General features: G+C 39.7%; 1 protein-coding gene across 1 annotated transcript in view; it reads right to left on the reverse strand.

The window, feature by feature from the left end:
- The window catches only part of DNAH6 (dynein axonemal heavy chain 6), a 242,056-nt gene that overhangs the window by 15,841 nt on the left and 208,957 nt on the right, over positions 1-17,258 (reverse strand). Inside the window, exons 68-70 of the mRNA XM_055312464.1 lie at positions 16,334-16,472; positions 9,813-9,932; positions 9,140-9,261 (exon numbers count right to left, since the gene is read on the reverse strand). Coding sequence (XP_055168439.1) covers positions 9,140-9,261; positions 9,813-9,932; positions 16,334-16,472 — 381 coding nt within the window. The remainder of the gene's footprint in view (positions 1-9,139; positions 9,262-9,812; positions 9,933-16,333; positions 16,473-17,258) is intronic.

Genomic DNA, 17,258 nt, shown 5'->3' on the forward strand with positions numbered 1-17,258 from the left:
AATAATGTGAATGTTCTTAATGCCACCAAACTGTATACTTAAAAATGGCTAAAGGGTAAGTTTTATGTTATATATATTTAACCCTAATAAAAATGATTTTTTAAGCTAATCATTTAAAAGACAGTTTATAAAAATGAAGAAGCAATAATGAGAATGCTCTTTTGAAACATGCTTTTATTTAAATGACTTTTTTCTTTTTTTCTAAAGATTTTATTTATTTATTCATGAGAAACACAGAGAGAGAGAGGCAGAGACATAGGCAGAGGGAGAAGCAGGCTCCATGCAGGAAGCCCAATGTAGGGCTTGATCCCAGGACCCCAGGATCATACCCTGAGCCAAAGGCTCAACTGCCCAGCCACCCAGGTGTCCCAGTGACTTTTTTTTCAATTAGAGAAGTAGTATGGCTTATTATAGAAAATTTAGAAAATACAGAAAAGCATAAAAAAATATTCTTGGGATGCTTGGGTGGCTTACCCATTGAGCGCTGCCTTTGGCTCAGGGTGTGATCCTGGGGTCCTGGGATGGAGTCCCACATTGGCCTCCTCATAGGGAGTCTGCTTCTCCCTCTGCCTATATTTCTGCCTCTCTCTCTGTGTCTCTCATGAATAAATAAATAAAATCTTAAAAAAAAATTGTGATCCTGCTTTCCAGAGATATTTGTAACTGTATCCCCAGTTGGACATTTTCTCTTTTATGTGCATCTAATTTAAAAAAATATGAGCACATACAATTTTTGTAGTATTCATTCTTTTTTCAATTTCATGAGCATTTTTCTCATATCACTGAAAATCTTCACGAATCATGCTTTAAATGACTGTGTGATACTTGGTGGTATGAATGCATCATAATAGAGTTATTAATCTACTTTTTTTGACATTTCTTGTTTTTTGATCTTGTAGAACTCTGAATAGAATATCTATAATGAATCTCATCCACTATATTTGAAATTCTTTAAATGACATATTCCAAAAGAATATATTTAAACTGGATATTTTTACATTGATTTCTAAAAGCATTGTACTGATTTATACTCCCAATAGTAGTGTATCAGAGGACCTATCTTTATCTTTGCAAGAATTAATATCTTTGCTTAAAAAATCTTAAAAAAGGGCAGAGGGAGAGGGAGAAGCAGACTCCCTGCTGAGCAGGGAGCCCCATGTGGGGCTCTATCACAGGACCCTGAGATCATGACCTGAGCTGAAGGCAGATGCTTAACCAGTTGAGCCACTCAGGCACCCCTGAATTCTATTTTTAATTTTTTTGAGGAATCCTATACTGTTTTCCTCAGTGGCTGTAGCACTTTATGTCTCCACCAACAGTACACAAGGATTCCAATTTCTCCACATCCTTACCAACACATGTTTTGTTATTTTGATAGTAGCTATCCTAATGGGTGTGATGTTGTATCTCATTGCAGTTTTGATTTGCATTTAACTATGATTGGTGATGTCAAGCATCTTTTCATGTGCTTATTGACTGTAGATCATCTTTGGAGATATGTCTACTAAGTCCTTGCCCATCTTTGAATCAGTTTGTTTGTTTTTTGTTGTTGTTGAGTTTTAGGAGTTCTCTAAATATTCTGGATATCAACCCCTTATCAGGTGTAGGATTTGCAAATATTTTCTCCTATTCTGTAGGTTACTTTTTTACTCTGTTTATAGTCTTTTTTTTATAGTGTCTTTAAATGTAGAAAATTAAAAACTTTTTATGAAATCCAATTTGTTCTTTCTTTTGTTACTTGTTTTTATGGTGTCATGGTCAAAAAATCATTGCAAAAAAAAATCATTGCCAAATTCAAGGTCATGAAGCTTTTCTTTCTTTTTTTTTTAAATTAAGTTTTTTTTGCCTTTTTTTAAATAATAAATTTATTTTTTATTGGTGTTCAGTTTACCAACATACAGAATAACACCCAGTGCTCATCCCGTCAATAAATTAAGCTTTTGTCCTATGTTTTCTTCTAAGAGTTTTATTGTTTTAGGACTTACATTTGGATCTTTTATCCATCAAGTTAATTTTGCATATGGTATTAGTTAAGGGTCCTACTTTATTCTTTTGCATCCAGTTCTTTCAGCAACATTTGGTGAAAAGATTGTGCTTTCCCCTTGTCAGAAATCATTTGATCATTTATGTGAAGGTTTATTTCTGGACTCTTTGTTCTATTCCATTGGTCTATATGTCTGTCTTTCTGCCAGTTCTGCCCTGTTTTGCTTACTATAAAGTTTTATTGATTTCTAACTTTATTGCATTGTGGTTAGAGAAGATACTTTGTATGATATCTATCTTTTAAAACCTATTGTTACTTTAAATTGTGGTTTAACATGTGGTCTCTCCTAGGAAATGTTCCACATGTGGATAGTTAACTTTTTCTCAGGTTTCTTTTTTGTTGTTTCAAAAATGTCTTGCTTGGTCATGTCTTTTAATTTTCTCATGATGTTTTTCATATAGTAACATCTATTGGCTTTTTCTTTCTTTTTTTTTTTCAGATTTCTAATTAATTTTATTGGTGTTCAATTTACCAACATACAGAATAACACCCAGTGCTCATCCCGTCAAGTGTACCCCTCAGTGCCCGTCACCCATTCACCCCCACCCCCCGCCCTCCTCCCCCTCCACCACCCCTAGTTCATTTCCCAGAGTTAGAAGTCTTTATGTTCTGACTCCCTTTCTGATATTTCTCACACATTTCTTCTCCCTTCCCTTATATTCCCTTTCACTATTATTCATATTCCCCAAATGAATGAGAACATACACTGTTTGTCCTTCTCCGGTTACTGTGGCCAAGTTCAAAAAGGGTGTTGCCTGAGTTCTCCTCTGGGATTTTGATGGGATCTTGTCTCACATTTAGATCTTTCATCTATTTTGGGTTTATCTTTGTGTATGGTGCAAGAGAGTGGTCCAGTTTCATTCTTCTGCATGTGGATGTCCAATTTTCCCAGCACCATTTATTGAAGAGACTGTCTTTCTTCCAGTGGATCGTCTTTCCTCCTTTATCGTATATTAGTTGACCATAAAGTTCAGGGTCCATGTCTGGGTTCTCTGTTCTGTTCCATTGATCTATATGTCTGTTTTTGTGCCAGTACCACACTGTCTTGATGACCACAGCTTTGTAGTACAACCTGAAATCTGGCATTGTGATGCCCCCAGATATGGTTTTCTTTTTTAAAATTCCCCTGGTTGTTCGGGGTCTTTTCTGATTCCACACAAATCTTAAAATAATTTGTTCTAAGTCTCTAAAGAAAGTCCATGGTATTTTGATAGGGATTGCATTATACGTGTAAATTGCCCTGGGTAACATTGACATTTTCACAATATTAATTCTGCCAATCCATGAGCATGGAATATTTTTCCATCTCTTTGTGTCTTCCTCAATTTCTTTCAGAAGTGTTCTATAGATTTTAGGGTATATTTTGAGACCCATTTGAATGGCAAATGGTTCTCCAACCTTTTATTTTCAGGTTGTAGGTGTCCTTCTGTCTAAAATGAGTCTCTTGTAGACAGCAAATAGATGGGTCCTGCTTTTTTATCCAGTCTGAAACCCTGCGCCTTCACGTTCAGAGTTACTATTGACAGATATGAGTTTAGTGTCATCATGATATCTATTTAGTCCTTGTTTTTGTGGATTGTTCCACTGAACTTCTTCTTAAAGGGGAGTTTTAAGAGTCCCCCTTAAAATTTCTTGCAGAGCTGGTTTGGAGGTCACATATTCTTTCAGTTCCTGCCTGTCTTGGAAGCTCTTTATCTCTCCTTCCATTTTGAATGAGAGCCTTGCTGGATAAAGTATTCTTGGTTGCATGTTCTTCTCATTTAGGACCCTGAATATATCCTGCCAGCCCTTTCTGGCCTGCCAGGTCTCTGTGGAGAGGTCTGCTGTTACCCTAATATTCCTCCCCATGAAAGTCAGGGACTTCTTGTCTCTTGCTGCTTTAAGGATCTTCTCTTTATCTTTGGAATTTGCAAGCTTCACTATTAAATGTCGAGGTGTTGAACGGTTTTTATTGATTTTAGGGGGGGATCTCTCTATTTCCTGGATCTGAATGCCTGTTTCCCTTCCCAGATTGGGAAAGTTTTCAGCTAGGATTTGTTCAAATACATATTCTGGCCCTCTGTCCCTTTCGGCGCCCTCGGGAACCCCAATTAAGCGTAGGTTTTTCTTCCTTAGGTTGTCATTAATTTCCCTTAATCTGTCTTCATGGTCCCTTAATTGTTTGTCTCTTTTTTCCTCAGTTTCCCTCTTTGCCATTAACTTGTCTTCTATGTCACTCACTCGTTCTTCCACCTCGTTAACCCTTGTCGTTAGGACTTCTAGTTTGGATTGCATCTCATTCAATTGATTTTTAATTTCTGCCTGATTGGATCTAAATTCTGCAGTCATGAAGTCTCGTGAGTCCTTAATGCTTTTTTCTAGAGCCACCAGTAGCTGTAGAATAGTGCTTCTGAATTGGCTTTCTGACATTGAAGTGTAATCCAGATTTTGTAACTCTGTGGGAGAGAGGGCTGTTTCTGATTCTTTCTTTTGAGGTGAGGTTTTCCTTCTAGTCATTTTGCTCAGTGCAGAGTGGCCAAAAACAAGTTGTGTTGGAACACGGGGGAGTATCACTGGTCCGTCTAGCTGGTCTTCTGGGGGAGGGGCCTGCTGTGCTGATTTTCAGGTGTTAGCACTTGGGGGAGCTGCTCTGCCCCTGCCTGCTGCAGGGCTCAGCGGGGGTTGTTTACCCCATGGGGCCCCAGGAGGATCAGCCGCAGTTGCTATGGCAACTCTGGAAGCCTGGATTCAGCCTCCGCAGGAACTACGGGGCTCCGGGCTCTCGGTTCTCCGTCTGCAGGGCCTGGAGGCTCCGGGGCGGGGCCGCTGATCTGCTCAGCTCGGGGCAGGAGCGTCCTCGCTGTCCTGGGCCCTCCCGGCCTCTGCCTGTCCCGGGGGAGGCCGGATCCTGGGCTGTGTCCCGGCGCCCTGTGCTCCGGGGCCTGCGCTGTGGGATTCGCGCTCCCGCCCCGCAGCCCCCTCCACGGAGCCGCCGCCCGAGCCCCTCCGAGCTGCTCCGGTCGGTCCCGCCGTGCGCGCTGCAGCCCTTAGGGAGCTCGGCGCACTCTCCTGCGCTCGCAGGTGTCTGTTAGTGTCCCCGGGAGCCCGAGGGCATCCCCGCTCTCCTGGGTCCTGCTCCAACTCCCTGCGAGCCCCTTTCCGCCCGGGAAGGTTGGTGCAGCTCCTGCTCCTCCGGGACGGGGCTCTCCTGTCCTGGGGACACTCGCCCCGGCCTCAGCCCGGCTCCTCGCGGGGCCCCTCCCCCTCGGAGGCCTTTTGTTTCTTTATTTCTTTTTCCCCGTCTTCCTACCTGGATAGAAGCGCGAACTTTTCTCACTGTAACATTCCAGCTGGTCTCTCTTTACATCTCAGGCCGAATTCGTAAATTTTCAGGATGGTTTGAAGGTTATCTAGGTAATTTGGTGGGGACAGGTGATTTGGGGACCCTGCTCTTCCGCCATCTTGCCCCTCCCCCTCCATTGGCTTTTTCTAATTTGATTTATTTTCTGTTGCTTTTTGGTGCTTAGAAATTCCTATTCCAAGGTTAGCTAAATATTCTGATTTTTTCTAGATTTTTTTCTATTCAGAAACATAGGATCTTTTTCATTTATTTGTTGGAAACCTTTTGTACTTTTCACACAGGTCTTGGGAAGGTAATTCTTTTAGTTCTTCATGTTTAGATGCCTTTGCAAGAATATATCTGGAATGGGTGATGGGATGTTCTGTGATATTGTCTAAGATCTTCCAAATCTATCCTTCAGTCCTTGGCTTTGAAACCTCAGTCATAACACTTATCATATACTTACCTGAGAGAGGGGCTCAGAACTTGGGATTTTAGATCTTGATTGTTAAAATTATATTTTACATGATAGACATTCTTTCAGATATGACTTTTGACATATTCATTAGGCCCTAAATACATATATGAAATATTTACTTAATGCTATAGTTAAATAGTTTGGTGTCCTTGCTTAGTGCCAGCCATTAATATGACTTTTTCTATTTTAGTTCTTGACTTCTTGATTGGATGAAAGAGTCCTGAGACATTTAGGACATTTAGTACAGCCAGTCTGGTATTATTTCCTATGATAGTAACCGACTTAGATACAGTGAGCAACCATTTCCAGTTCTCTTCTCCTAGCAAAGATTACGCTTTCTTGTACACTTGCAGATAGGTGGGCCATGTGACTAATCTGGCCAATGAAAGGTGGACTGTGTATCTGAGGTAGTGAAAAGCCTATGAATAATTCTCTAGTCTTTCTCTTCCTATGCTGCTATGAATGAGGAGGCCATCTGTTCTAGATAAGGCAGCTACAATATAATAGTGCTTCTGTTAGATTGGGTTCTTCTTTTTTTAAATTGGGTTCTTGCATGGTTGTGTGGAGAAGAGCCCTTTTGTCAACCTGCCAATATAGTTGTTGGTGGATTAAGCAATTGGGATTTGAGTACTTTTCTTACTGCAGCATAATCAAGTCCATCCTGACTAATATAGTAGCTCATCTACACTTTTGGGAGGAGGCTGGCGATAGGGTGGGCTAGATGCTACCATGAGCTTTTTTTTTTTTATTGTAGTTCTGCCAGAATATGTACAAGCATAGCTTCAGTATTTTTTTTTCTTTCAACAGAACAAAAAATTGTTTGTTTTTTGTTTTGTTGAATCTCCTTGCACTATCTTCCATATCTATTATCATCTCTCATCATTTTCTATTTCTGGACATTTTACTCTCCATTATGGAAAGCTCAGGTTTGTCCTCTTTATATCACATATGTGATGATCTATATACTAGTCCTGGTCTTTAAGCCTCCAGAGTAGTTTTTAATTCTGCTGTGGTAGTTCTATTTTCCTTGAAATACTTCATTCTCACATATTCCCTGGCATCCTTCATATATACATGTCACCTTGTTCTCAAATTCTTGCTTTTTTCTTTCATACAGGCTGTGTCTTCTACCCTATCGCAGATGCCAAAACACATTTTTTATTTATTTTTTTGCAGCAGGTGATTTACAGAGGGCAAGTCTGTATCTTCTGGATAGTGTTTTAATCTTTTATCCTATATTTTCTCGCTATTTACTCAGCCTCTGCTGTTTTTATTCTTTCCATTTATTAAGCCTCTAATAAGAACAGAGTTAAGAGGTATCTGTTAGTGCAGACAATCTATACAGATGGCCCTTGACTTCTGCTCATTATTACCTTAGGAGGGAATTTCTGCCTTGTATCTCCAACTGATGTGCACAGGTCAAGGTCCAGTTGTCTTTACTAGTTCCTACTAAGCATCTATGTAAGTATAGTTTGCTGGGCTGAGGAAGGAATCATTTATATCTTTTGTGTAAAGACTCTATTGATGGCAGGCAGGATTAGCTAACCTAAACCGGCTAATCAAAGAAAAGAAATCTGTTGGCTCATACACTGGGAAGAAGAGAACACAAGTCACATGGGTCCTAGGCATGAATGGATCTAATGTTTTCTCTCTGGTACATGTTTGGTTGTTTCTCTCATTCTTTCCTACATCAGATGAGCCTCTTACATGTGATAGAGGGAATGGGTTGAGTGTCAATTATAAGGCCACAGACAACTATAGATATACAGAATCCTAGCCAGTGATTCCAAAGGAAAGAGAAAGTCCTCCCCCAATCCTAGAATCTGTATATAGTATATCTTAGGGAAGAATTCTCTCTCACCCAACATAGTCCACGCACCTGCTCCTTGGACCAATTTGAGTGGCCAGGTGATGAAATGCTGCCTTTGGCTAGCCCTGAGTCACATACCCACCTCTGAAGGTAAGGGAGTCTTACCAGAATTTCATGGAATGAGGAAGGGGCTGTTATCCCAAAGGGAAGAGATGGGAGTAGGGCATATAGTATACCAGAAAAATGGAGAAAGGGAGGCTAGACGGAAAAACATACTACAGTGCTCACTACATGCCTGCTGTCTCATTCTCAGTCATTGTGAACCAGTGGAAAACACAGAACTACTGTGCACATTGCCAAGAGTGTTACCTCTACCAGCAGTGCCATATTTCTCACAGGATACAGCCAGGCTTACTATATGTACACTGCCCTTTCCCTTCTTTCACCCTTCGCCCCATGTGCCCCACCCACTCCAGAGCAAACAATCAGATATGAGTGAATATTAACACTTGGTTTGGCCAACTCTCTTCCTGAAAGTAGAATAAGGAAAAACAAAATATTATTAACCCCTCACTAAAAAGCAAAGCAATTTTTAATGGTAGAGAACCATGACATAAGGTGGTAGAGCACTGACCTCCTGGAATTTTTCTGGAAGTTCTACTGTTGTTTCCTGCAGATTCATTGATATCTAGGTAGATATCACCCTCTAATGCTTCTATGGGCAAAATTTAAGTTAAAAAGGAAGATGATTTCCTTCAGCCTTGTGAGCAAGACTTAATATCCAACCTTTATAGTATTCCAGGCCCTAAGGGACAGACATTATTTCATGGCTTTGGTTCATCCACAGATGCCTGGCCATGGCAGATGAATAAACTGGAAAGGTATGTAATACCTAGATAATGGAGGAGCCTCAGGTGCCATGCTGAGGAACTTGGACTACTGTGGGTAACAGAAGTGGGGCATCAGAAGATCTTACAAGAGTGAAATTAACCAGTTTGCTCTTTGGACCTACTGCTGGGGTCTGGTACTGTGATGCTGATGAGCCATGCTTTTAAAGAACACTGTTTTATTTGTCTTGGATGTTTGTTACTGTACTTTTACAACGTAATCATCTGTGGATTTGTAAACCTTTGTGTAATATAATACAGATCTTCCCAGCGTGGAGAGAAAAGGGCAAAAGAGAAAGAACTGTCTGGATTATCGTCCCAATCTCCATGTTAAGGTGGACTAGCAGGCAGATTAGGGACTAGGCAGGAGGCTGGATGATGACGGGTGGCCAGTGACAGGGAAAAATGTATGGTGATCTTAGGTGCTGTGAAGAATCCAGAAGGAACAGGCTAAGTTGGAATCAAATGCTGAAGTTGAGATCAGACATTTACTCTGCTTATTTAAGGATATTATAATTTATGGAACTAATGAGGTGATTATTGATGTTTCAAGTTTATATACACAATATGAAAATGGATTTTAGGTTAAAAAGCCACATACCTGGAAAACTAGGTTGGCATTTTCATGCATTCCAAATATTTCTGGGTCATCCATCAAAGGCAGATTTTCAATGTAGTCCTTAAAATCTTGTAGGCTGTCAGCCAAGGGTGCAAAATAGATGCCTGTTTATTGAAAACACAGAGGGCAAATTTGTTTCAAATAGACTAGCTTTGTACCACCAAGTTTGACCCTTCTCTGCCTGTTCAGATGGTGGCTTTAATCAACTGCCTTCCACAGAAAAGGGTATTGTTTTCCCCACTCTCCTTGCTTTCATTACTGTGCCTGGTCTCTGCCTTTTCTTAAGGCCTTGAGTTGTGATTAGTATCCTAACCTTTTAGGGTGTCCTCTCCAGAAGATTCTGGGAACCCCGGAATGTGCTGCTGATAGCCATGCCTTGGTAAGGGCTCCAAATTTATAGAGCTTTGAAAACATATTTAGACTGAATACCACGCACTTTAGAACAAATACCTCAAACTTGTTACTACACAATAGATATTTTTGTGCTTTTACTGCCAAACTAGTTTTGGAGGTGGTCAAGCATGTGGCTGGGGTGGGTGGGCACGAGGACTAGGTTGTGATGTCTAGATGTCAGGAACTTCTGGATGGAAAACTGAGAGATGCTGTCAATGACTTCTTGGGAAGGTCCTTTCCATAATATTGAAAAGTCATTCACCTGATTCTGAATATTTATAATCCTCTTCTAATGTTTCAGGAGAAAAGAACCTTTTTAAGACTGTACGAAGGCATCTTTGATCCCAGGTGTCTGTAACTCTCCCGCCATATGTAATTTCACCTGAAAAGGAGTTTACATTTTAAAACATATTTTTTTATTGAGATGCATACCCAAATTCTAATAGGTTTATTTATGTACACATTTTTGGAAGTGAAAGTGAAAAGAGCATATCAGAGTTTCCTACCACTACTCCCTAAAGAGAATAAAAGTCAACTTTTAAAGGGCAGGAAAAAACCTATATGTACCCTATGCTAATTATTTTGCTTTCCCCAAATAACCAAAACCAAAGCCACTGAGCTCTATTTACATATTTCCTCCTCCTCCTTCCTTTTTTTGCTGTAAGTTACTGATTTGGGGTCTTTTTATTTTTAAAGGATTTTATTTATTGGAGAGAGAGAGCACAAGCAAGAACACAGGGGGAGCAGCAGAGGGAGAGGGAGATGCAGGAGTTCAATCTCAGGACCCTGAGATCATGACCTGAGCCAAAGTCAGATGTTTAACCAGCTGAGCCACCCAGGCACCCCCTGATTTTGGGTTTAATTCCATCACTGAGCACAGTATTCTAAAACATATACACTTTACATAAAACACTGCCTCTTTTTGAGGCCAGCAAATAAATGGAACCAAAACATTTATAACAAGACATTCAAACTGCATACATACATTATAATTACTAAAATTAAGCTAGGAAGGAAAGATAGATCCAAGCTGAAAGAGACAATGCCTCACAAAAATTATGTTGGGTAATTAAAACTTATTAGTATCCCCTCTCTCTTTTCACAGAGAAGCTACTTATGGCATGTTCCACGGTCGTCCTAAAATTATAAGTAGGAATGATATCTGTTCTGCATTGGAATAATACCTATTGCTGATTTAATTCCTTGGGAAAATTCCAGATCCATTGCTACATTTCATTATTTACCACTGTAGGGTTCCCAGAAGGATTTTACCTATGATACTGATATTGTCAACTTCTAAATTCTCGGAATGTTCATCTGTTCTCTTCATATCTTCCATTATGTCAGGAAGAAAGTTTTTCATTCTCTTTTAAGCTGAGATGATTGGTTGAAAGAAAGTTATTTCAGTCTTTGGAATCGCCATAATTTATTTCTAAGAGAGCACTGTCTTTACTTGCACCTCTTATAGGGACACTTACATTCCCTGAAGCACATTTGGTCTCTCTTGTTGGATTAGCCACTCAGGGAGAGGGGAGAGGAAGTAGATATCACAGCTGATGGTCAAGTAGCTAAATCTCTGTATTAGCAATTTTAAGAGGGAAGAAAGAGATTCTGCTGTATTTTCCTGGGTATATTCTTCAGTTGCCTTCTAGGAAATCTTGGAACACAAAGTTCAGTTACATCTTTGTAGTGGGTCCATCTAGTCTGCGCCTAAGTTAAAGCTCCTCTTGGGTCCTTGGGGCTGGATGGGAATTAAGCACAAGTTTCTCCAGTTGCATGATGGTGTCTGGAAAAGAATGATGGCCAGGAAAACTAAGACTTCTATCATTAGTAGGTGGTGAGAGAAATGAGTTGCCCTAAAGTGTATTATTTTTTTTGAGTCACAAATGACTGCATTTTGAGAAGCAGCATAGAAATATTTTCCTTATATATTATCAGACTTTGTACTCCTCCATCCAGATTGAGTTTTATCCTTTGCTTGGATCAAACTGCATAAATAAGGAGCTCCACTATTTAACTCAGAGTAGATGACTCTTGGGATCACTTTTATGAAGGAGTCTTCTGGGTTTGGTCTTCCCAGAAGAAGAACCTGTGGAGGAGGTGTCCACCATACATGCCCACCACCTGTCCTGGCCTCGGCATCACAGTCCCTGAGGGTCTCGTTGCAGATCCCAGTGTGGTGGCTTTCCCCTTGTCTTCCTCACCTATCTCCAGGGGCTGGCCCAATACAAACTGGGTAGGCCTTAGGTTTGGCTTTGTCTTTGCCTACTTTGAGCTCAGATGTGTCTCCTGGACTTATGCATTGCTATACCTTACACTATAAAATTTTAAGACTCCCCCCACCCCCAAATACTTTCCTATATTTAAAGCCTCCTCAGTATTTCTCTATTCTCTCCCCACTGGTGTTGCTGTATCTTCTTGTTCGGTCCTTCATGTTGCTTTTATTATAGCTTTGTAAATTATTGTACCTCTTTACACCATAAAGGATCATGATTGCCAATCATCAATTACAAAGTAGAATCAAAATTAACAACACACACAGGTTTTTCATGATGTGTCCTCAACTTACCTTTTTAAAATTTTTGTTGAAGATAAAGCTCCTCTCCATGTACATTCCCTCTTCATACTGTGCACCAGCCCAACTCTATAGTCAGACCACGCCTCAGCCTGTTGGGCTTTTGTATCACTCTTCTCTCTGTCCAGTGTGCTCTCCTGCCTTTTCTCTCCTGGTGAGCCCCACTTAGCTCAGTTTAGCTGTTCAGCACTTAGCTGTCAGTGGAGCAGTCCCAGATTCCTCCAGGTAGCGTTAGTTGTTCCTTCTGAATTCCCACAGCTTTGCACATACACTTCTGATTTGGTAATTAGCTCAGCATATAGTTTATTCATTATCTCCACCCTCCATGCCATGAGTTTTTGGCAGGCAGGGTCTACACTGTTTTTGTATTTCTAGCATCTATTGTTAGTAGTATAAGGCAGTATTTTCTGGATTAATGCATAAATGACTGCCTAAAATACCATGCTATGGATAAAGCATTCATTGCCTTTGTGCTTCTATCCATTTTTTAAAAACAGGACTAATAAAGAGCTATAATTTAAAATTCATAAAATCCACATAAAATTTACAGGTATGATTCATTAATTTTTAGTAAACCTGCAATGTTGTAACCATCACCATAATCTAATTTTAGAACATTTGTATTATCCCCCAAATGCAATCTTGTGCCCCTTCTCAGTCACTCCTCATTTTTGCCCCTGCTCCCTGCAACCATGAACCTACTTTCTGTCTGTATACATTTGGCTTTTCTGGAACTTTCATATAAATGGAACCATACAATGTGGCATTATGTGCTCTTTTTTCTTTTAAGATTTATTTATTTGAGAGAGAGAGAGGGAGAGAGTGAGAGAGCAGGGGGAGGAGTAGGGGGAGAGGAAGAGAGAATCTCAAGCAGGCTTCCTGTTGAGCATGGAGCCTAACTTGGAGCTAGATCCCAGGACCCTGAGATCAGGGCCTGAGCCAAAATCAAGAGTTGGATGCTTAACTGACTGAGCTACCCAGGCACCCCTGTGTCTGACTTTTTTACTTACCATAAGTGTGAGGTTTATATGTTGCAGCACCTATCAGTATGTTACTCCTTTTTTAATGGCTGGGTAGTACATGCTATGGTAGTACATGGTATGTCACATTTGTTTATCCATTCACCAGCTGATAGAAGTTTAGGTTGTTTCCACTTTTTTGGCTATTATGAAATAATGCTGTATAAACATGTACAAAGTTTTTGTGTGGACATGTGTTTTCATTTTTTCTGGGTCATATGGTAAGTCTATTTAAAACATTTTCCAAAATAGCAGCACCATTTTACATTGCCACCATCAACGTATGAGGATTCTACTTTCTCCACATCCTTGCCAACACTTTGTTGCTGTTTTTTTGTTGTTTCATTTTTTAATTTTAGTCATCCTAGTTGGTGTGTGAATTGGTATCTCATTGTAGCTTTAATTTTCACTTCCTTAATGACTAAGCATCTTTTCATGTGTTTATTGGTCATTAATATGTCTTCTTTGGTGAAACGTCTATTCAAATCTTTTGCCCAGTTTTAAATTGGATTATATTTCTTCTCACTGTTGAGTTGTGTTCTTTATATAATACTTTGTATATAGATCTTGGAAACTAGCCCTTTATCTGATACGTCATTTGCAAATATCTTCTCCCATTCTGTAGGTTGTCTTTTAGTTTTGTTGACTGTATCCTTTGCTGTGCAAAAGCTTCTTATCTTGATGAAGTCCCAATAGTTCATTTTTGCTTTTGTTTCTTTTGCCTTTGTGGATGTTTCTTGCAAGAAGTTACTGTGGCTGAGTTCAAAAAGGGTGTTGCCTGTGTTCTCTAGGATTTTGATGGAATCTTGTCTCACATTTAGATCTTTCATCCATTTTGAGTTTATCTTTGTGTATGGTGCAAGAGAGTGGTCTAGTTTCATTCTGCATGTGGATGTCCAGTTTTCCCAGCACCATTTACTGAAGAGACTGTCTTTCTTCCAGTGGACAGTCTTTCCTCCTTTATCGAATATTAGTTTCCAATATCTATAAAGAACTTATTAAACTCAACAGCAAAGAAACAAACAATCCAATCATGAAATGGGCAAAAGACATGAAGAGAAATCTCACAGAGGAAGACATAGACACGGCCAACAAGCACATGAGAAAATGCTCCGCATCACTTGCCATCAGGGAAATACAAATCAAAACCACAATGAGGTACCACCTCACACCAGTGAGAATGGGGAAAATTAACAAGGCAGGAAACTACAAATGTTGGAGAGGATGCGGAGAAAAGGGAACCCACACTGTTGGTGGGAATGTGAACTGGTGCAGCCACTCTGGAAAACTGTGTGGAGGTTCCTCAAAGAGTTAAAAATAGATCTGCCTTATGACCCAGCAATTGTACTGCTGGGGATTTACCCCAAAGATACAGATGCAATGAAACGCCGGGACACCTGCACCCCGATGTTTATAGCAGCAATGTCCACAATAGCCAAACTGTGGAAGGAGCCTCGGTGTCCATCGAAAGATGAATGGATAAAGAAGATGTGGTTTATGTATACAATGGAATATTCCTCAGCCATTAGAAATGACAAATACCCACCATTTGCTTTGACGTGGATGGAACTGGTGGGTATTATGCTGAATGAAATAAGTCAATCGGAGAAGGACAAACATTATATGGTCTCATTCATTTGGGGAATATAAATAATAGTGAAAGGGAATAGAGGGGAAGGGAGAAGAAATGGGTGGGAAATATCAGAAAGGGAAACAGAACATGAGAGACTCCTAACTCTGGGAAATGAACTAGGGGTGGTGGAAGGGGAGGAGGGCGGGGGTGGGGGTGACTGAGTGGTGGGCACTGAGGGGGGCACTTGACAGGATGAGTACTGGGTGTTATTCTGTATGTTGGCAAATTGAACAATAACAAATAAATTTATTATTAAAAAAATAAAAATAAAGTGCTAAATGGTAAAAAAAATACTTTGTACACAAGTGCCTTATCAGACATATGATTTACAAATATTTTCTTTCAGTTTGTGGCTTGTCTTTTTACTTTCTTTATGGTGTTTGTTGAAGTAAATGTTGATGATGTCCATTATTATTTTTTCTTTATTGCTTGTACTTTTTTACATCTTATCTACTAAATCATTGCTGAACCCAAAGTCCCGAAGATTTACTTCTGTGCTTTCTCTCTTTAGTTTAAGCTCTTACATTTAGTTCTCAGGACTCATTTTGAATTAATTTTTATGTATCATATGAGATAAGGATCCAAATTCATCCTTTTGCAGATGGATACTTAACATTCCCAGCATCATTTGTTGAAGAATTATCCTTCCTCCATTGAGCCACCCTGATACCTTTGTTGAAAGTTAGCTGACCATCAATATAAGGTCAATTGACCATCACTATTTTGATAAGCAGTGTTGGCCCTAGTAGAGTGCTGGAGGCCAGAGTATAAAGTCAGCCCCTAGATTCCAAGACCACTCCTTTTGGTCCACTCTGAGAATGGTCCTCATTCATTTTCACTGTTGTTTCCCTGCCCTCTATTTCCAAGGTTTATTTGCCTTTCATGGCTCTAGATCACCTGATTCCTCTCTACTCTTCTCTATTTCCCTTATTACCAATGAAAACCATTCATTCCCATTATTCCCCCTTTCAGAGTGCCCTTCTTCCCCCAGTTCCCAGTGTAAATCATTTCTTCATTACTTGGGCCTACATATTCCAAACTGGACCTAATTTTGGCACAAGGTCCCATGTGGCCACAATTAATATTTTCTAAAAAATTGAATTCCTGAAATATTTTTCCTTTTTTCACAAATATGCCTGAACAGGTCTCCACTAGTCAATCAGTGTTCAGATTCTTTTGAATTTAAGAGCACGGACTCTTGAGGCTAGACTGACTTATAAAGTCCACCACTTATAAACTGTGTGCCTCAGTTTCCTCACATATAAAATAGGGATATAACAGTCCTCACCTCATATGATTGTTATGAGGATCAAATATGCTAATTCTTGGGAAGTGCTGAACACAGTAGTTGCATGTATCAAGAAAGATACAAGGTTTTGCTATTATTATTTGGGAAAACAGCTGCCTATTTTCCATGTGTAAATATTCTCATAATATCCTTATCACAGTCTTATCTTCACAAAGGGACCATTAGAAGTCATCATCACCACCATCAAACACTGGGGAAGGACACCATTTTTAAATGGGCCATGCCCTGGCCATGTGGGCATACTGACCAGTAATGTAAATTAGTGCATCCCAGGGAATCTTTCCTTCTTGGCAGTAAAGGTTGAGGTTCAGTAAAGCGCATTCCCTGTCACTGTCATTAAATTCATAGCAGATATTCCAACCAAGAGGGCCAAACTTTTTTCTCTCCTAGAAGGGAAAATGAAAATAGTCTTACATAAAATTTGATAAATTAGCTTTGTATAAAATACTGAGAAATGAAAGGTTTCTATTGAAGTTGGGCATCCTCATTCTGTTGACATCATGTTAAGATCATGTTAAAATCAGTTAAGATCATACAGTTCAACTTCATCTAGGCTTTCAGTTTGGCTTTCAGCAAACATGGGTGGCATCTCTTTCTCCAGTCCTGGCTTTTCTCCAAAATTTCCAAAAGAAAACTTGACATTACTAGAAATATGATAGAAGGGCATCTGTCCTTAATGGTAAAATAAAATATTTCCCCATCAAAATAGGCAAAGACTGACACTAATCATCCATCTTGTGGCAAGAGCTACTCCCAGTTCTAAAGAGTCTGCCTACCACCTAGGCTTTTAAGTCATATCACTATGTGCTGATTACATGCTGACTTCTCTGCAGTGACATTTTTTAAACTAGTACACAGAATCATAACCCTTGCTTCATGACTTCACATAGTGACCTCTTTTTCTTTCTTCATTATCTCCCTATCCCATCTTAATTTCTTAATTCCAAACTGATGATTATACCAGAGGTCTCATATTTCCTCCTCTTGATTTCAAAATTTCTTAAGTGTTGAACCACTTTCCCATCTCAGCTGTTTTTATTTGTACAACAAGGGCCTTGTGCCTAGAACCCCCGGTCCCAGCCTCTCAGATCTCCTCTGGGACCTTGTTTACTTATTTATGTCATATTTTGCATCTTTAATCTTTGTTTTTTTCTTTACAGATTCTCTGTAGA

Source organism: Nyctereutes procyonoides, unplaced genomic scaffold, assembly GCF_905146905.1.
Source record: "Nyctereutes procyonoides isolate TBG_1078 unplaced genomic scaffold, NYPRO_anot_genome, whole genome shotgun sequence".
Lineage (NCBI taxonomy): Eukaryota > Metazoa > Chordata > Mammalia > Carnivora > Canidae > Nyctereutes > Nyctereutes procyonoides.